The sequence below is a fragment of the Euwallacea fornicatus genome, chromosome 25 (assembly GCF_040115645.1).
Source record: "Euwallacea fornicatus isolate EFF26 chromosome 25, ASM4011564v1, whole genome shotgun sequence".
Taxonomy (NCBI): domain Eukaryota; kingdom Metazoa; phylum Arthropoda; class Insecta; order Coleoptera; family Curculionidae; genus Euwallacea; species Euwallacea fornicatus.
The window spans coordinates 3,359,017-3,380,141 of NC_089565.1; the positions used below are offsets into that span (position 1 = coordinate 3,359,017).

At 34.7% G+C, this 21,125-nt stretch overlaps 1 protein-coding gene and 1 long non-coding RNA gene across 7 annotated transcripts in view; both read left to right on the plus strand.

Annotated features, from left to right (window-relative positions):
* Positions 1-18,009, plus strand: part of LOC136346860 (uncharacterized) — a 169,932-nt gene extending 151,923 nt beyond the window's left edge. For 3 of the 6 annotated variants that reach the window (XM_066296348.1, XM_066296354.1, XM_066296353.1), the window contains 13 exons: positions 1,992-2,213; positions 4,082-4,250; positions 4,307-4,486; positions 4,539-4,754; positions 4,810-5,083; positions 5,134-5,348; positions 5,443-5,721; positions 8,722-9,070; positions 9,242-9,438; positions 9,496-10,127; positions 11,292-11,597; positions 11,677-11,833; positions 16,547-18,009. In XM_066296348.1, the coding sequence (XP_066152445.1) occupies positions 1,992-2,213; positions 4,082-4,250; positions 4,307-4,486; positions 4,539-4,754; positions 4,810-5,083; positions 5,134-5,348; positions 5,443-5,721; positions 8,722-9,070; positions 9,242-9,438; positions 9,496-10,127; positions 11,292-11,597; positions 11,677-11,833; positions 16,547-16,827 (3,477 nt within the window). In that variant the 3' untranslated portion in view covers positions 16,828-18,009. Of the gene's footprint in view, positions 1-1,991; positions 2,214-4,081; positions 4,251-4,306; positions 4,487-4,538; positions 4,755-4,809; positions 5,084-5,133; positions 5,349-5,442; positions 5,722-8,721; positions 9,071-9,241; positions 9,439-9,495; positions 10,128-11,291; positions 11,598-11,676; positions 11,834-16,470 lie in introns of all 6 variants that reach the window. The other 3 variants (XM_066296349.1, XM_066296352.1, XM_066296351.1) reach the window with 3 other exon arrangements.
* Positions 18,010-19,034: 1,025 nt separating this feature from the next.
* Positions 19,035-20,402, plus strand: LOC136346861 (uncharacterized). Its single transcript, XR_010733379.1, has 2 exons — positions 19,035-19,645; positions 19,724-20,402. It is a non-coding gene; the product is annotated as an uncharacterized lncRNA (long non-coding RNA).
* Positions 20,403-21,125: the final 723 nt, after the last annotated feature.

The following is a 21,125-nucleotide window of genomic DNA, read 5'->3' on the forward strand; positions in this document are numbered from 1 at the left end:
GAATTCCGGATATATCCGGTTTTTATGAACGCTGTTCCATCCCAATGGAAGGTCAAAGGTTTGAACGTGAGCGATCTGTGTTGAATAAAATAAAGTATGCGGCATGGGAATCGAGTGTTTTTGAAATAATCATATAATCATTAGTTTTTGATATATAATTTATTTTTTTATTATAACAGCATGCTTTAAAACAAAAAAATTTATCACCATGAACAGAAAATCACATCTGGCATGTGCTGTGAATTGTCGTTCACGCAATGTTGAAGGCGTTCAATAAAATTGTTTTCCCCCCTTTCCAGTAGATCCTCCGCTGATTTTTATGATTTGATGTCGGATTGCTTCTTTTATTCTTCTAATGCACGAAGCTTACAAATCCGTCCTATAGCATAATCACTATATTCCAGGGGTAGTTGAATGTTTCCAAGCAAAGCGAACTGGGCTTCTCGGCATCGCTTGCCTCATACTTTCAATGTTTTATCGACTGCACACAGTACGTTGAGTGCCGGAAGACTCCTTTTTGATTATTGAACCTCCTATTGATAGATTGTTAACCCAACGTAAGGTTGTGTCACGCGTAGGAACAGGATCATTTCCATTCATATCGAATCTGAAACGAAACTCGCGTTGAACTGAAGTCGCAGACTCACCATTCCTAACGAAACAATCATAAAGGAATATTCGATGTTCTAACGTTCACGATAGCTTCACGACGCTAATTGAAATATAATACTAAAATGCTATGAGCCAAAGAATGAGATGCCTGTTGAAACACAACCCTTCTATTGTAAATAGTTGAGTACTACTTCTAAAAACTCTTGGGTCCCGCGTCGCAACCTGTCAATAATTTCTACTTCAAAAAAAATTTAGGTTTCCCAATTTTAAATGAAATATTAGAAATATCATTGTTATTAATAAATTTGGGACGTCAAAGAGTTTCGAATAAAACTGTACACTCTCAGCATCCATTACATTAACATTTATTATTAAAATCACGTTATTTGATTTCTGTTTAATTTCTACAAAACCAACGCGCTAAACTAAAAAAATAAAAGATTAACTATGTAGTGAATAAAATTTCCTTTCAAACGAGGTGTAACACAACCCCTCTTCTAATTTTAAAATTTTAAAGGGGTGGTTTTCAGAGGTAGATTGATGACCTTTCAAAAACAACTTTTTCACTAAATGATGTTCCCCTCCCTATCAAAGTCGACGTGTTTTAACTGTTTTTTAACAAGTAACAGAAAAGATGTTCAAGGTGGACACTCTGTAGATATAGCTTAAAGCTAAGGCTGTTCGTGTTTCTTAAAACATATTACTTGATATTTCACAGAGTCGAATTAAATAACACTTATCTGTATTTTGACACCTAAGGCAACTGCAAACACTTTAACAAACTGGTGTGAGTCACGTCTTTCCACAATACTAGAGATTAAGTTTTGCTGGGGTCGTTGGGGGATGACAGAGTAAACATCTGTTAATTCTTGAATAAACAAATTTGGAATTAATTGAAACGGATATTCGCGACCATTATGCAAATCTTCATTCAAATACATTGAAAATTTTACACATCGCGGAAATTAAAAAGCGTTTGGTTTTGAGTTCGTTTTTAAAATTAAACTTATCATTAAGAGATTCTCTTCATAGCAATACAGTTACAGTTCCACAACAATTATCATTTCGGGCCATTTAATTCCTATTGACGTACATTACCTAAAAGGAACATCAGTACAAAACAATCCCAGCTCCCCTTTTAGTTCAAGTTATTATTTTTACATTTTCCTTCCCCTGGGAGCAAGACAGAGTTTAATTAGTGTGAAAAGAGATAGCCGCCTGTGCGTGCGCCTAATGTAGCAGAAAGCTTTGAAATATCCCAAAAACTTTTGCCCACCCTTAATCGGCTGAATTATTCAATGGCCCGTCACACGTTTCGGGGTTTTTGACGTTGCACCCATGCGATAACTCTTTGTAACAGATTTGCAATTTTGTTCCAGAATCGTTGTCAGCAATACCAAAACACGATTACCAGACTAAATCTGGAAATCACGACCTTGAGGCAGCAGCTAGAAGAAGTGAGTCGTGAAATCAACCCTGAGGGGATTTTGCAGGCCCATACTGCCGCCCTGAAAAGACACGCTGAAGAATCGAGGAAGCAATACGAGAGATGCTTGGATGATGTTGCTAATCAGGTGGTGAAAGCTTTGCTTGCTCAAAAGGTATCCTTTCTTCTTTCCTTTTAATCCTTCACTACGCTTTTGGCAATCACCTGTTTTTTTCGTCTTCATGAAACTATGAACATTTCCATGTGATTTTCAATTACAAATTTCCTTGAAAAGACCACAAGTAAATCGAAAGTGAACAAAAATAGATAATAAAGGCGCAATAATGCATTGTGTTCAGTATAAGAATGACCAGCATGAGAATCTCGTAAACAGTAATAAATACTGACTTGAAAAAACAAAAATTATTTCCCTTCAATGTGAAACTTTTCTTCCATTTCTCAGTCTGTTTATTCTAGCGTTTACGAGGTTCCAATGTAGGACATCTGTATATTGAACACATCGTATACAGGATAGTTTGTTTGAAAAAGTGATGTTTTAGATCTACGAGTTAAACATATTAATTGAAATTGCACATTTTCCTGAAAATGAAAATTTCTGAAACATGTAACAATTTGAATACAAATTAAACACACCGAATGCAAAAAAGCTCGTACATGCTAATTAATTCCATGCTCACATTAGTATATAAAGTGAATCAGTATTCAATATTTTCTTCCTCTGAAATTCATTTAAGTTTGGTCTATCCTTGGAACCGTGAGTTGCTAAAACTTCTTACGGTTTAAATCATTATGTACGAGGGAGGGTCAAAGGAAAACCTTACATACGATATTAAACTTAATTTATTGAAATAATGTCATAAACGAATATATTATTTTTCAATGTAATCCCCATTACACCTTTTTCATCGTTTTGGAAGTGCTTTAATATATGAAGAATAAAAATCGTTTGATAGTGTGCACAGCAATTTGTGCACCGCCTGAGACACATCATTATTAGTTTGAAATTTCTTCCCACCAAAAGCCTCTTTAAGGCGATCAAATACATAGTAATCGCTGGGTGCAAGGTCAAGCGAATATGTGGTCGCGCATTATCGTATCGCAAAAGATGGCACTAGTAACTTCAAATCCCTAAGGCATGTGCCCTTCTAAAATTAACCCTTTAGCATCTCAACTCAGGGGCACCATAATCTTTCCTGCGGAGAATTGAATGCGATTTTTTTTCGGCTTTGGTTAAGAAACGTGAGGGCATTCTTTGCTTGCTGGTTTGGTTTCAGGTTAATGATAGTGCACTCAGAACTCATTTTCAGTGACAATTCTTGTCAGAAAGACATATTTTTCTGTTTCATAGCGACGCAAGAGTTCCTTACAAGTATCAATACGTCGTTGTTTCAATTCTGGGGTCAATTACTTTGGCACTTACTTTTCTGACACTTATGGAACTAGAGAATGTCATCCATAATGTGGTGTATAGAACCATAGCTCATGTTTAAAATTTCAGCGGTTTCGTTATGATTAACACGACGATCTTCTTTCACTAACACTTCAACTGTAGAAATGGAGTCAAATGTGACAATACGATTTGCTTGACTAGGTCAGGGAAAATCAGCTACGGAAATCACCCTGTTTTTGAAATTATTAATCCATCCATGTACTTGCTGATATACATGAGTTTCTATACTATAACTTTATTCTGTGGTGTATATCAATAGATTTCACCTCTTCACTTCACAAAAAACGAATAACAAAACGCTGTCCCTTTCTAGTGCAACGCTGTAGTGAAGTCCCTATTTTGAAACTTCCATTTTGTGAACAACTTCATTTGTTCCTACGTCATGATTCTTGCTAGGCCTTTTACGACACAAAAATTATATTTTTACGAATCTACATCACGCAATTCCCCACGAGATTTTTTTTTGTTGCTTTTGTGGTTTTAATTTGGCTCTGCCTCATATTTTGTAGCTTTATCGCAACATTTCTATTAAATATTCGAAGCTCTAAATAATTATCTACGGCTTTCTGCAGGGACTTCGCGAAGAAGTCGGTTGCCTTAACCACAGAATCCAGGAACTTGAGTCTCAAAACAGTGCACTTACCTCCATGTTGGTACATCAGCTAAGAGAAGAGAGTCCAAGTTCCTCAACTCATCGTGAATTATTTTCAAAACAGCTCGCTTTAGAATGTCGAGAAAAGGGTAAGGAAATGATGGTCGGTATCCATTTCAGTGGCAAGGAAAACATCATTGTATAGATTTGGATGAACCAACTGAACCATCTCCTTCGGCGCTACTAACCACAAGCTTGACTACTAAGCATTGCAATTCGTTTAACTCCGAAATTCTGGACGACAGTCCTAAAGCTGAAAGTTATGATAAAGTTTTAGTATCCAGTGATGAGAAAAGACTATCGGCTGATAGTGTAAATGTTTTAGGTTCGTCAAATGGTCCTTTGTTAAAATTACTTTTTTAATTTGGCAATTTCAGATACTAGATTTTCCATAGAAGATAAGAAAAGACACCAAGTCCTAACAAAGCTGTGGACAGAACTGAAAGGAACTGAAGTAACACCAAAGCGCCTGCTCGAGGCACTAAGCGCTGTGGATTCAGCTTTGTGGGTTCCACCAAAACGTCCAGTTTCACTAAATTTGCAATTGCCCATTTTACAAACCACTAGGATAAGGCGATCCCGGCCAGTGCTTGGTAAAAACTTCTTAGAAGAACAAGTTTCCACAAGCAACTATCATTGTTCCAACAGCGCAATCCAGCTCGAAAAGTGAGGAAGAAACCACCGGAAACGAATCCCCGGAAAGTGGAAACAGGGACGAAGGATATTCTACGATGTCCTCGGACGTCCAAGCTGATGTGACAAGGACGTCCAACGACGCTACACTGCCTCATAGAAGCCTTGAAGATCTAAAAGAGGCCAGCGACGAAACTGATCTGTCCGCTGATACTCGACTACTGGTCACTGACAATAAAGATCCTGATATTCTTTACATTCCATTAAATTTGCTGAATTTGAAACAAAGGTGGGGAATCCTTTGAAATTAAGAACTTCTTGAAGGTTTTTATTTTTCAGAAATAGTTTCCCTCCAGGCAAAGAAATACTCCCTTTCCAACACATTATGAGAAGTTTCTCGGATTCACATCTTTGCATTAAAATTACAACGGCGCCAACACCTTGTTACTCGTTCACATCGCCTATATCAAGCAGTCCATCCATTTTTGTGCTAGATCTTACAGAAAAGACAATAAATCCTCTTAGACGGGCTAGAGGGACAAACGCTCTTTTTGGTAAGTAACAAATTTTGCGAGAATCACATCTCCTCGTGTATTTTATATGGCAGGAAGCGATTTTAATCAAATTTAATAGAATGTATGTCACCAGTTTGCATTTCAGGCAATAATTCTAACGGAGAACTCACCGAAGACAAAACATCCCAACTTTCCTGGAGCAGTGCAACTGAGGAGAGACTGGAATGTACTACGTGGGATGCCGAGTACATCCAACAATGGCTGAGACTGGATGAAACCAGATCAACTTTACAGCAGCATCGAGATATGCTGGAATTGGAATACGATCGTGCCGAATTAGAGGATTGGAGTCTCAGCCTTTCGAACGACGATCTCAGGGAGCAATGGAAGAAATTTGAGGCTACTACGCCTGGTAAAGATGATACTACAAAAGTTGGACGAAACTTGATTGAACAATTCCGATTTCATTGCTATTTTAAAATTAGAAACCTCGAAAGGCAGGGGTGTTTCCAAAATCTTTGATAATTTCAAAAAACATTTTAATCCTTCTTTTACAATACATTTCTACTCCTTGTATAAACAATTCCTTGCTTATACAAGGAGTAAGATATCATCATGGATATTTTTCAAAAAAGCGATAGTGCTCTGCAAATTAATTTAAAAAATGCTAATAGATCCACGGTTCAAAAAATACACCATCTTCGATATACGGAGTGATAAACTTTCACATCTTTCTCATATTTTGCAAGACATTTTCAACAGTTTTTATAATTTTCTTTTTGTTTAGATTTATTTTTATTTTAAGAAATTTGATGAAATGTTACGAATTGCTTCAAATAGTTAATAAGTAAGGCGGATGATTATTTTTTTCCGTACTTCCATTAGATTTTTAATTTTCATTTATAGATATTTATGCAAACGTTACAAAAATGGTGAAAGATACGAAAATACTGCAAGACTCCAAAAAGCTCAAGAATTGAAGAAAGAATTTAAATGTGGTATCAAAATTCATGCCGAACATTTCAAAAAGAGAGACAGAGTACAAAATAATATTGTTCCAAAGCACATAACACCCTGTATATCGCTATGGATGATTTTGACATTTTGTTTTGACATTTGTAAAGAGTCTTAAAGAAAGAGAGTGTATGAAATTTCAAAAATTTAGCTCAAAGCATCCGTAAAAAAATGCAAAATATAAGAAACAATGTAAAACGTTGCTACTCTGTATATCGAAAATAATACGTTTATAACCATAGATCTATTAGCATTTTTTTAAAATTATTTTGCAGAGCACTAGAGTAAGTTTTTCAAATGTATCACGTAAATATCTCTGAAGTTATCAGTTTTACAAAAAAAAGTTTCTAATGAAAAAGAGTTATGTGAAAGGAGAAAACTTTAGGCATCATCGCTGTTTTGATTCAAGGTCACCTTTAGGTTCTACTCAAAGTCAACTTTGTTTTTTTAAAAGGAAACCCCATATTTTCTTGACAGATTCTGATTTATTATGGAAAACAAACTTGGTTTTACTTGAAACGTTTTTTTATTAAATTGATAGTTTTGGAACAAATTGATATTTTTAAAGAATTTGTCTTTCAACGAAAAATGCTTGTATCAATATATTGAACAGAAAGGATTAAAAAAAACTTAATTTTTTTAAATAAATTCAATAAAATAAATGTTCAAAATGATATCTTTCTATTTCAATACATTTAACGATTTTCATTTTAAATAAAGGTTGAATATTGAAAAATCTTTCTGGTGGAATGTTACGGTAAGCTACTTTTATACTTTCTTTCATGTTTTTAGCAATTTTTGGCAATTCAGAGTAAGCAATTTCTTTTAAGTACCTTCAAAGAAAGAAATACGGATATGTTAAGTTGGGTGGATGTCCTGGCCAGGTCATTCGTCGATGTAGAATTATTTCTTCAAAAAGTATTAGCAAATCATTTGTTAAAAAATCGAGTTACTTTGCAGCATTATGATTTCCATCGATAAAAAAAGGGCCAATTAAATGTTCGCGCACAATGCCACATCAAAGATTTACAGTTCATGGACGCTAGTTTTCAACTCTCGTAACCAATAGAGGTTTTCAACAACGCAGTAATGCATGTTGTGGGAATGTTAACTTGCACATGGTTTGTGAATCTAGACTTGTCCGAAATCAACATATTCGTGGAAAAAAAACATCAATTTGTTTGATTTTTCTTTGAACTCAAGTAAAAAAGAAAACTCGATTTTGAACATCTTCACAAAGAAAAAAATTTTAAGGATGAAACTGACGATTTTTCAAAATTGAGAGATACTGCTTGATACATCAGGTTCTTCCGCTCGCTGACGTCAACTTACCTGTGGATCAAGTGCAACGACAGCTAAAATACCAATTTCAGTCTTTGTTTCCAACGACAGCCTTTGAGAGTACTTTTTTGCATTTCAGCATTTTCTATTGCTCGAAATAGACTCACAATTTTAATGACAAAAGTCGACGATGGAACTACGTTTTGTGGGAAACGCTCAGCATAAAGCTGCACAGTTGCAGTGGGACTTCTACCTGATTCGCCATAAACAAAAATAATACCAATTTGTTCGTCTTTTGAAAAACGCATTGCTATTTTAAAATGTTTATTATTTTACAATTGAATTGATACTGTAATCAAGTGTGACTGCGAGTAAAAAAAATGATAGAATATCTATTTATTATATTTCTTTTTTATTTTTTCTATTGAATGTATTGATAGAAACATTTTTCGTTGAAAAAAAATTCTTAAAAATTGCTAAATTCTTCCAAAACTATAAATTAAATTAAAAAAATTTTTCAAGTGTAAACATGTTTGTTTTCAACAATAAATCAAAATCTGTGACAAAAATGTGGGATTTTCATTTGAAAAATCAAAGTTAACTTTGCTTAGAACCTGAAGGTGACCTTGAATTGAAACAATGATAATGCCAATTTTTTTTTAACTGATAACTTCAGAGTTATATTGGTGGCACACAAAAAAAACTCATCCTGTGTACCACTTATATAAGACTTCACCTTTTGGTGCGCGACTGAAATCTTCGACTTTGAATTCATTTGATATAATTATCAAATATCAGAAGTGTCTCCAAGAGGTTCCAATTTAAGAAGTACGTAAACCTTATTGTGAGAAAAATCCTAAAATATAGACTTTTCGATGCACCAGTGACGGATACCATTTTAAAATAAAAATTGTTCAACTCTTGAATATGTCTGAATTAAAAAAATATTAATGTAACATCAAACATCAGGGTCCTCTCTAAAGATTGATAAATGAACTTAAACGCTGCACTAAGGAGTTATGGTTTCTTTTTTATGCGTGACCTCATGGAATATTACTGAAAACATTAATTGTAAGACAACAAAATGACAGTACCTATTATTCTTATTTAAAATTAGGTCAAATCTCAATTTCAACATTACCAAGTATACAAGAAAACAACGCCCTAGAGTTGGAAGAAGATTCAAATGAATGTCTCTGGAACAACTCCAGTTACATGATGGATAAGGAAGGGAGAGAGTTGGTTACTCTTCTAATGGACAGTCCCAATGGAGAGAAACAATGGCCGTATGCAGTATCCGACGCTGTGCATCTGCAAATTTCACCGGACAATAGTTGGTCTAGTGGAGGTTCGGACTGCTGTCATTCCCATGAACCGGAGACTTGCTCGAAACGATCTTCTGCAGCTAGTGATGACACTGGAGAACTACCTCAAATTGGAACTGATTTTACTAGAGATTTTTATAGGTAATAAAATGAAACAATTCAGATAAATCTTAGATTTTTGTCTCCTTTTGGTGTGTTTTTATTCATGCTCAACGTTTATATACGAAGAGTTCACCGTTAACTGCTCTAAGATACCATCATATCTAAGCTCAAAATTCCATTACGATTTGGAAAACTTAGATTTCATTTTAGGTTGGTGAAATTTGAAAGTACGAAGAGTTTAGCTTCGACGTCTTCCAGAAGTGTTGGTGGAGCTTTAAGTGAAAACGGAGACCGAGATGCGACTTTGCAGAATGTCCTGACATTCCTTGCAGAACAGCAAAAGTACGCGCACTGCAAAGACAGACCTCGATCGGTCACTGATGTAACTAAGGAATTCAACATCGAAGGTTTGTTTTGAGTTTATTAATCTAAAATCGTTCAGGATTTTTTCTTCGCCCTCTCAGGTCCTCCTCAACGATTAGAGGAAATTAAAAACACGGACAGCAACTACAGTCTCCCAAAAAGCGAATCAAAATGCAGTGACAACGAGAATTATGTAACTTTAAAGCAGCTATGCGAGGAATTCGAATTGAAGGAAAAGGAAAGGGAAAAATGCGAAATTAGCGATAAACTGTCTTATGCCGAAGAAATTTGCGTAGCCACTCAACTGGACGTTGAAAGTGAAAACTGCTCCAACATCAGCGATCATCCTGTGGACATTTGTAGTAGCGTGAATGTGGAACTGAACTCTCTCGATTATCAAAGTAGTGTTTTGGACCCAGACGTAGTTAGTGATCAAAACAGTCTCCATGTTGTAAATAGTGATAATGTAGCTTTAAACACTAGTAATTTAATCCAACCAACTGAAAGTAGTATTAGTGGGGTAAGCTGCGTCAGTGAATCTCGGAGTTCAAGTGTGAGCACTCCTGACACAATCGCCTCCAAAATACCACGGAGGAAGACTCCATCCAGGATTCCAGTTAGTCCGGCCAGGACCATTGTAAATAACAATAATAACAACAATAAAGAAAATCTCCAGGAAACAAGGATACCAAAGAGTAAAATTCCGCACAAAAGCAATAAACCGAAACCTAAGGTAAATTCTTTATTCAATTAAATTTGTTTACAATCCTCATTATTTGATGGTTATTGTATAAATATTGTTTTCTGCTGGATATTACGTCTAGCGCAATGGTCACAAAGACACTATTTTATGCATTTGAAAGTCCTTTTTTCAACTTGCTGTAATTCACTACTATTTACTACACTATTTGCACTGGGTTTTGGCTATATTAAGCAAATTTTGATGCTCTTTTGCATGATGCAATAAAAATTATACATTTCCATTTAAGTTTTCTGAAATAGCTTAAAAAATTACTATGATTTTCAAATAGTGCCATCTAGCGATTTTGTGTTGGACAAACATGATATGACATAATCGCCACGTTATAGCTTGCAAAAAAAAACCTTTCCAACAAGTTATTACAGTACAGTAGAAGTTTTATGTTTAGTTAATCGCGAGAAAACATTTTTTGAACTGACATTAAAAGTTTTCTCCGCTCTTTAGTTTCAAAAATTAAAAAACAAACCTTTCTACAGAAGTTGTGGTAAATTGTCTCAAAAAGAGATATTTTACATTTAAAATATACGTGTCCCCCATAAATTTTACAAAAAATCGCTTTTTATCGAGTAATCATGTAAAAACGACACCTACCGATACAGTTACAAACTTGAAAATATTTTTCAGCACTTTCTCACGGATGATTTAGTTATGACATTTTTTTCTCCAGTTTCCATAATAAATAGTTTTCCGGATGTAGCCAGCGTTCTTCCTTATTTGAATACCGTGTACAATTGCTGGTAGACATCTTTTTTTTATTGATTTATATATTGATTGAATGAAAACTCCACTATCTCGATAAAGGACTCTAGAGGAATGCAATCCACTTACGAACCAATATCCCTGTATACACTCAGCAGCAACAAAAGTTTTATGGATAACTTTTAAAGATCTGCTTAATGCCAAGCCTCTTAAAACAAGAACGCGTCGACATTACCGCTTTATATCCGTTTTACGACTCCAGTAAAACTAAGTATTCAAGTCAAAAGCAGGAGCTCATTGTTAGTTTTAATTATCACAAAGTTCGCTTTAATTCTCATCTCGTACATTGTTTGCATTTTAGCTGTAAAAGTTTTCGGATTTTTAGGTTCTTAGTTATAGCAAATAACAGTAAAGGAACTATGATTTTCTGTATTATAGAAAGTCGTCCAGGTGACCCAAAGCAGCTCCCCATCTCAACATATCATAACATCAGAAAAGCTGCCTCAGAGTGCTTCAGGCGTGCTCAGTAACATTATTGAAGGTCCCCCGCATAGAGCCATGAGTTTTCATGAAAGGGCCACCTCAAAAGATGTCATAGACGAACTAAATCGCATGATAAAAAATGGAGATGAAAACCATGGTTCTGATGCAAATGACAGAGTCCCCAATCCTAAATTGGATCAGGCTTGCAGACCTACTGGTTGGATTCATGTGGAGAAAGACATTGACTTAACAGATCCAAAGGTATTGAAAAACTTTTTTTTTACATTTTTAATTAACGCACACGTGCATATTGTAGCTTTAATTAAATTGTAATTCACAGGCAAGAGCAAATCTCCTGGATGTTATGATGGCCTCAGTTTCAAGCGACTCATCACCAACGTCTTCCTGTGGAGGTAGTGTGGCAAGTGATTCTACTGAAGACCCACCAGATTATGGACATCTCCATAGGATACATAAATATCACAGGCAAAAGAAAGGTATGGTAGGGCTCGTTTTGTAATTACACCGTATAGTCTAAAATCTGTAAGCCCTCGAACACACTGGTACCGCATGAGCGATGGTTTTCTAATGAATCCGTACGAAAAGTTGACGATGAAATTTAAATAAGGGCATTTGTATTGCAATATCACGTCGCGCAATACCTATCAACGTAGCACGTTGCTTTGCGGGTTCATGTCTAGTTATCGAAATAGAGTGATAGAGGGCGCGGTTAGCAAAAGGATGGGTTAACGTGCAGATAAATATAAAAAAAACGTGCGGGACCTTCTGCATCACCGTAAAAAGTACACCGGTGCAAAAAAATACCGGGCCGAAGTACAGTACAAATTGTCCCTCACGTGCCATAAAAGATCAAAACGGAAATAGTAGAGGAAGACCAGTAAAAAAAGAAAAAAAAAACGATATTGGCGTCTTCAGAGACGAAGAATGGTTCTTTCATTTCCAAGGTTCTCTTAGAGGGCAGGTGCCTTGGCAACTCCCACACTGTTCAATTGAAAGAAAAACATCAAGCTGGACGTCCTTTTGAAGAATTTCTTCATAATGAAAAAAAAAGTATCACGCGATAACTTTCGCGAGCGAGGACTCAACGCATGAGGCCAATGGTTCAAGCGGCCCCAATATGTTTGAGACTTAATTGCATGACCACATGCATTGGTCAGATATATGTACATAGAGAACCAAAAGTTCCGCATAAATTCGTTGAACATTGAAGGAAATATTTTTTATAAAAATGCTGCAACACAACAAAATTGTTTTTAGTCAGGCATTTTTTGCCGTAACATATATGTATACAAAGTTACCCATGTAGCAGATAAATTTACTTTTCCTTTTTTTCTCATGGAACCCCATATATAGTATGACGTTTTTGAGTTATTTAAGAAATTCTTAACATACTTCATGTGACATGCCCATATGTGCAGTAATAATAATACAATCGTTGTTAGGTGAAGGGGGCAATTAGAGCGGCCTGCGAGATCGTCTAACCTCACTCATATAGACTATTTTTATGAGATTATCTGAAACATAGGGTATATTTAAATGAATTCAACAATATAGAAAGGTTAAAAAATAAAGTTACTCAAGAAGGCTAATAAATACCTCCTCAAATAGTTTTTAAAAAATCTTGAGAGATTTAAATTGCACCTTGCCTACTGTCAAGGTAGTTTCCGTTAGAGTTAGATGAACAGGGGATATTTCGAACGTTTAATATATTAGATTATAGTAGTTTATATTGTTCTCTTTTAAATATTAATAGTTCTATCGTTATTTTTATTTTTTGTAATTATTTTCGAAAACTGGTGAATTTAGATATGGTTATGTCAGATGAAATAAGTTCAAAATTTCTGAAAGAACTCAAAAACGTCAAAATATAAATGGGTTTCCATAAAAAAAAAGAAAGTATATTTATCCATTATATGCACAATTCTATACACATGTCTGTTTCGTCAAAAAATACAAACGAAAAACAATATTTGACGTGTTCCAGCATTTTCATGAAATATATTTACTTCAATATTTAATAAATTTATACGAGACTTTTGGTCTTCCAAGTATATTGACCTTTTGAATGATTAGATTTTAAGGAAAAAAATTAGTTGAAAGCTCCAATAATGGTCTGTATGTTTTTAAAATTATCTATATTTTTCAAAAAAGATCTATTGAAGGCTCCAGTAATAGTCTACTTTTCCTAAAATTCTTAATATTTTTTGTTTCACAACGTGAATAATTTTTGCCTTAAATATAACGAGATCTACATACATACAGGGTGTTTGCAAAATTTTCCATTTTAAAACATCCTGTAGGTGTATTTAATTTAAATGACTATAGATTGCAAGATCAATAACTTAGCTTTAGTCATCAAAAATTTTTGCTTAACTTAGCATTGCATGACTAGTGTAGTTTAGCTAGCGTTAACCTTCAGATAAATTTATTGTAGAATATGTTCTTCGAACAAGACGACAACAGTCCCACTAAATTAATAATAACATGCAAATTACACGTACAATCCCGAGCATTTTTACTGAAGTACCTCACACCCATAGTGTTTAAAATCGCAGTTTTTTCCTCCTTTCGAATCGTATCTTTATCAATACCAGAGGCCCCAAGGAACAGAGTGCGGTGCATACAAGCATGTTCTAGCAGTTAATATAATTCTATAAATTTTTAATATTTTTAGACAAAAAAAAGCCCACAAATTTTAAATACAAAACCAGCGTTCATTTTCTGCGTCTCAAAAATTTCTTTTTCATTCAGGTTTGACAATTCAATATTCAGGATCATATTAGCAATATAAAGAGCATGTTTCGAAAGCTCAAATTGTATTCACGTTTGATTTCTTTTTAATTGGTGTTTTAATAATTGTTTCGCTATTTTGACATCGAATGTCAATTTTTAAAGTTTCAATAGTCTTACTTTCAATTGTTTTTTTTTAATATAGCGCCATTTTTAATATAAAGATTAGAGACACAAATTTTGAATTTTAGATATTTGAATTGGAAATGGAAAAATACGCGTCTTTTTGTATTTGAAATCAAAAACTTTGGGTTAAACCTGTAGTAATAAAATTCTTTGAATATTTGCATTTTTACTTTAAACTTAATTTTTAAATATCAAACAGTTATACACTCAGCAACACTAAAAACCCAACAGTATAAATATTAACAAAATATGGTTTTATGCAACTTTTATATTTTTGTCCATTTTTCAAATTTCTTTTTACAGATGAAAGGAAAATTCTTCAGATTTTCGTCAACAGAATGCATAATCAATATGAGGAACACAAAATAGGTATTGCATCTCAGGGGTCTGAAAAACTGAAACTTTACTAATTTTGATTAGTTTTCCCTTATGCTAATATTGTTGAAGACGATATGTGGGGGATAGATATGTTCGGGATATGTTCTAATGCAGGATAAAGCCCAACAATGCAAATATTTCTACCGTGTACTAATTAATATTAAATCCAGATGTGACCCCAATAGAACATATTTGGAATAAGCTTAGATAAATACAAGATCGTATTCCTGAGCCTCTACCAATAAATTGAGTCACAAAGTATTTTGGAAAACAGGAATTTGGTCCTCAACAGGACATTTCCTATTTGATTTCACGTATGTTAATAGTATCGCACACTATTAACATTTTCCATATAAATTATTTAAAAATTTTATTTATAATGTTTTTTCGACCTCATATTTTGAATGATTTAATAATTTTTCCCTTCAATTAAACATTTTACTTTTTTTAGACGCGGCTTTTACTTCATTTGTGTTTGTTACAATTTTTAGTTTTTCACACCGTCGAGATTCAATAAATATTCAATTAAATATCTTTAGAACCTGCGGAGACGTCAATATGATTCAGAACATAATTTACAAAGAATAAGTTAAACTCAAGTTTAATGCATTCGACATGTTAGACAAACATCTGACGTATTCCGTAGTTAGCAGCCCAAAGCGATTTTCACTTATATGTAACTACGTGTAAAATTTCATCGCAGGGTGTTCCGAATTTAGATTAAAAGACCATCATTTGATATTCTCCTATATGTTACCATACGTGCATTCAGCTTTCTTAAAAAAAAAAACTTAATGATTTTATTAATTGTGAAAAAATGTACTCTGATTTGCTAAAAAGGAATTTAAAAATTCGACAAAAAAAATTGCATGCGATCATATTTTGTTAAATTGTTGTTGTTTTTTTATGGTTGATGAGTGTATTAAAGACGATAGAGATATCCATTAAGCCCAATTCTCTGTACCTATCACCCGGTATAATTTTATTAGTTCTAGATAGTTATTTATTTCGTAGAGTAGATTTTATTATTTTCCCTACTAATACAACATATTGGTGTTTCTATTATTTTCTCTTATTTATACAGTTGGTCCATGGTAACAATCCAAGGTATGGGGACTTAAAAAGCAACAAAGGGAGTGAATTCAGTGAAATAAGGGAAAAGTTGCGCATTTTTATGCTCATCGAAATAATGTTCTTAAATTCTGACGAAATATAAATTCTCGCACTACTTAATTATCCAGTTCTTCTAGCTAAACTAGACTCAATGAATTCAGTAAAAGAGATTTTTTACCCAAAATGCAATAAAAGAAATGTCTAACTTACGTCGTTAACATTGCACTGAAATATATTGTTACCCATGTAGATTTTCCTCTCGACCTATTTAAAAAGATAACGATAATGACCTGCACACAAAAAGTGCAGTGATGCTACTTTATCAAGGGTCGAATACGACAACGATAAACTAAACTTGGTTTTAAAAATTTAGCAACATCTCTAATTAACCTTTTTGTATATATGGGAGAATAGTCGAAATTTAGAAATTGAATAGAATAAGTATTCATTTTGAATGTGAGAGAGTTTAGCAAAAAATTTGTACTTTTCTCTAATTTATCTTGCTTTGCATCTTCAATTTTTCATGTCCTCATACAGTGCATTCTATTCTTGGATATGCTGCATTTTTTCCTAATGCACCCTTTCATTCCTCTTCCATCTCAGATCTGTAAATACCAATTCCCTCTCCTTGACTACACACTCCCGAAGAAAATCCCCAAAATTTATTGCATAAAGTACCTCAGTACAAATGTTGGGGATTTTAAAGCTTCTGCCTCGGCACCATGCACCCCGATGACGGAGACAACTGTGTGAAACGACTGAAACGTTGCGCCTGCTTGCAGCCAAAGCTGCGCGACCCGATTTTACGCCGGTAGCCGTGGTGCGTGCATCCGTCCCTCCGCCCAGACCTAGCATCATCGGACGATCCGACTTTTTCGTCCGCTACGGCGAAAAGGAGAGGGAGGCGGTAGCTTCCTTCGATTTTTTGGATGAATTTAGTTCGACAAGCAGCTCTCGCAGTTGCTCCATTGAGGATAGGCTGGAGGCAGTGGCTGAGGATGAGACGGACACCAACGGAGCTACGAGGTCTAGTTTTAGGATGATGAAAGTTAGTAGAGTTTGATGAATTTGCTTTTAAAAACTATTTTTATCAACTTTTAAAAAATGTTTTTCTGCGTCAAAGTAAATTTCGTAAAAAGAGTTAACTACAATTGGTCTCATTATCTGAAAAACGAAACATCCGAGTGTCGCTGTCGCAGCGAATAATGTAATCCATTAGAAAAAAATGGATGACTATATATAATTGGTGTTTTTAAAGTCCAAATACCAAACTTAGTCCAAGCGATCGCTCATGGAACAAGGATATGTACGTGGTTGGCACGTGCAACGCTTCCGATGGTGCAATAATTATAAAACTTATATGGTCTACCAGATGAAATGAACCATATTGTACCTGAATCAATGTTCCAACGTATTATTGACAATTCATTGAAGGCGTGAATATGTGAAATTGTCGAGTCGGAAATCCGCTTGGGGTTACTTTTACTATATCATTTCTCGTTGTATTTACTTTCTTCATAAATCTCCTCATCATTATTATTTATTATTTTTTGTATATTATGTATATTGCGGGCATTCGATGCTGTCTCTGTATAAAGATTAATTTATTACATACATCAAAATATACTTAAGGCAACCAAATCAAGGATCGACGCAGTTTAGGCTTGACATTTTTTGTAAATATATATATTGAAAAATAATTGTGAGACATTACTTTCTTAGTTTTTTGAAGGTAATAATAAGACCTGAACGAATTATAAATGTTTAGTACAGTTCATGTACGATGTGATATAATGTGAAATGTATATGTGAAAAGAGGTTCTCTTCATAGATACTCACTTTTAGTCCTTAATGTTGATCAAATTTGCATATTTAATATCTCGGTAATCTAAGCATAAGTTGAGGAATACCACGGTAGAAATTACCTAGTGGATTATTCTGAAAAATCTTAAATAAGTCATCAAAAATCACAAAGCAGTTTGGAAGTATTTTCCTGTTTACCTCTAACCGATATCGAATAAAGTTTTGATTAAATTTTGCACGATTTTCTATTATAGTAGGTAAAGCCAAATAAGAATTTGTTCAGTAAAATGAATTTCAGGTATTACGGTTTCTCCATATAACGTATAGGTACATGTAATCATGTCTATATAAGTAAACTGTGTGTAGAGTGATGTATTTTTATATAGGGTACTTATATATTTAGTACAAAAACTAGATCCTAAATAATAAACTATTATCATTACGTTGTTAGTGTTTATTTAAGCCCTCTCACTTCAAACTGCAATCATAAATTGTCAAAAATTACACACTTAAAATGCCTTTAAGCTGTAATAAAATTTCAATGATTCGGCCCATAATAACTTCCTTATTTCTCAAAGGGAAGCTCTACGATTAGGTCTTTAGAGAACCTTTTTGTTCCCGAATCAACCCATTTTCACTACATGTGAACCCCCTTCTTCGTAAAATGACCGGAACTCTTTAAGAAGGAGAAAATCCTGTCCTATTTCAGGAATCTCAAATTCTTTAGAACGAAAACGACACTGTTACAAAAATCCTAATGCTACGATGATTCCTTTTTGGCACGGCAGTGTTTGCAGATGAAGCTATTCTCAATTCCTAGAATATACATGTGTCTGGAATAACCCGTAACTAACTCCTCCTTGTAAGTTCTCGATGAATTGCCACTTTGTTATCCTTAACAGTCATTATGTCTAAGTGTTATTAAGGGTATTAAATATACGCAACTACGTTGCAGATTCTATATTTTCCATAAATATAAGGTTTTCATCTTTATATTCGTCGATATCTTAAAACTTCTATGTTCAGTGTTCAGCGGGTGAAAGAACAACGTTTTCAGTCGACAACGAAGAAAACATCTACTTAACTAGGAGGTGAGAAAGAAAATAAACTCATTTCTACATGAATTTCTAGTGATTCCTCATTGGCGGAGTATAGTCATCGGTCATTTTAAGAATTCTTTACTTTTGAGAGTTTATTTTAACATCAAACCTGACAATGAATATTTTCCTAATCTTCCCCTAATTATGAGTGGATAATTTTGCATCAATGGCGCCATCTAGGAATTCGAGGTTCAAATAATAGCAAAGTTACATACCTTTGTATATCGACATCTATGAACTCCATTCCAAACCGTTAGCAAAGTTACTTTTTTTTTATCTTTCTGGCGCCCTCTGTGAATCATTCTCGTGAACACGACCAGAGTTGTTTTCACTGTAACTGTCCGAAGTCCCAAAAAATCGAAGACAATTATGACGTTCGCGTGTCAGTAATCGGACCGCGAAAGTTCGTCATTTGTTTTCATTAGCAAAAAAGTGGAAATTGGCTTCAACTTTTAGATCTGAAATAAAAATATAATTTAATTTAAAACTGAAAAGTAAAAATTAAGAAAAGGTATCATCCCTGTCGATTAAAAGAATATCTAAAGAACCAAGAAAGAGGAAGTAAGAAAAAAAAAAGGAAACTCATTCCTAGAGGATCTTTCAACTATTCCTCGTTTACAAAAAGTAGACTCCCGTATTCCCGAAATATGTGAACTAATAATAAAATTTCCCTTCCTCCCAACGCAATCAAAACTTATCACTGATGTTGTCCTAAAGTAGAAGACCTTTCGTAGAGGACTACATTATTTTCATTGACTGTTCCCCTGCAATTGGAATTTACCCAAAACTATTCCTCTGTTCTTAGTACTGAAACTGAACCGTTCCACTCCGACGAAGTGAAAAGGATTCTACTACCCACTAGATCTAGCAACTATCATTATTCTTCAGAGTCTTCGAGATATAGCATTGGATGGGTGCTCAATTTCTTGGATGGTGGAGAAAGTAGGGCTTTTTCACGGCTTCACGGCCTTTACCAAGGTACGTACAGTCAACTTTGGTCCATCATTTTTAATTGTAATTTAGGATAAGTAAAATTGGACTTTCTTGCGTTTCAAGTGTGAACCGTGAGCACCTCCGATTTGGGAAGCCAAAACCATTTGTAAATATTGGCTCTTACGTAGGCAAGTCTAGCGGTTTCTAACATTTGTTTTTTTGTGTAAGTGTAGAGTACATTAAGCAAAAGCACGTTATTAATAACAATCACGAAATCTTGACAATTGGCGGAGTAGGATTTGTTCGGGAAAGATGGTGACACCACAGTAAGGTGGACAGTGGCTTTGTCGTCGTCATCATCATCATTACAAATATCAATGACTATCAGAACGTAATAAATTCTACACGATCGTTTTTTCGTCAAAACTCCGACTTCTTTTCCGATCGATTTGTTCTTATTTTTAAAATAGCAAACGTATTTGTCGAGTCCTTACCGGTGGTATAGTGTTTCGGCCTGGAAGCACCGAAAGTTTATTCGGGCGAGGACAACATTATAATTTACCAAATAGCACTTTCTAAACCGAAACGCGGAAATTTCTTTAAAATGTACATTTCAAAACGAAAACGTTTTGTCGTTAATTACAATTGAAAAGCGTTCATATCGTGCCAGTCGTCGACAGAGAGAATATAATACTCTTAACTAGGAGAAGGTGAAAAAGAAAACAAAAATCCATTGCCATTTGAATTTCTAGCGATGTCTCGTTATCGGTTATTTTGAGAGTTTATTAAATTTTTATGCTGGGTAGTTTGTTTCATTTCTAAAACGAACAATTGATATTTTTCCTTTATCTAAGAGTAATCGATTTTTTTTTTCGTGTGGCGCCATCTATTAACTTCGATTTCTACTCCAACCAAATTACAGTTTCCTTCCTTATTTCACACCCGCCATCTACCGTCTAGTGGCAGAATCTTTTATAGATTTCTTCCCGTCAAAATTACAGTTCCCTTCCTTGTTCTACATGCGCCATCTACCGTGCAGGGGAAGAACCTTTTACAGATTTCTTCCCATTCAAATTACAGTTTCCTCCCTTGTTCTACATGCGCCATCTACCGTGCAGGGGAAGAACCTTTTACAGATTTCTTCCCATTCAAATTACAGGTTCCTTCCATGTGCTACATGCGCCATCTACCGTCCAGGGACGGAATCTTTTACAGATTTCTTCCCATCCAAATTACAGCTCCCCTCCTTGTTCTGCTCGCGCCTTCTACCGTCCAGGGGAAGAACCTTTTACAGATTTCTTCCCATTCAAATTACAGTTTCCTCCCTTGTTCTACATGCGCCATCTACCGTCCAGGGACGGAATCTTTTACAGATTTCTTCCCCGCCCAATTACAATTTTCCCCACTTGATTTTTCACCTGTATACCTATAGGCGTAGGAGGCGCATTTAAGACGGCTTGCGCCCCTTTAAAACCATCCCCCATCACCCCAAAAACAGGCATACGGAAGGATTGATTTGGAAAAA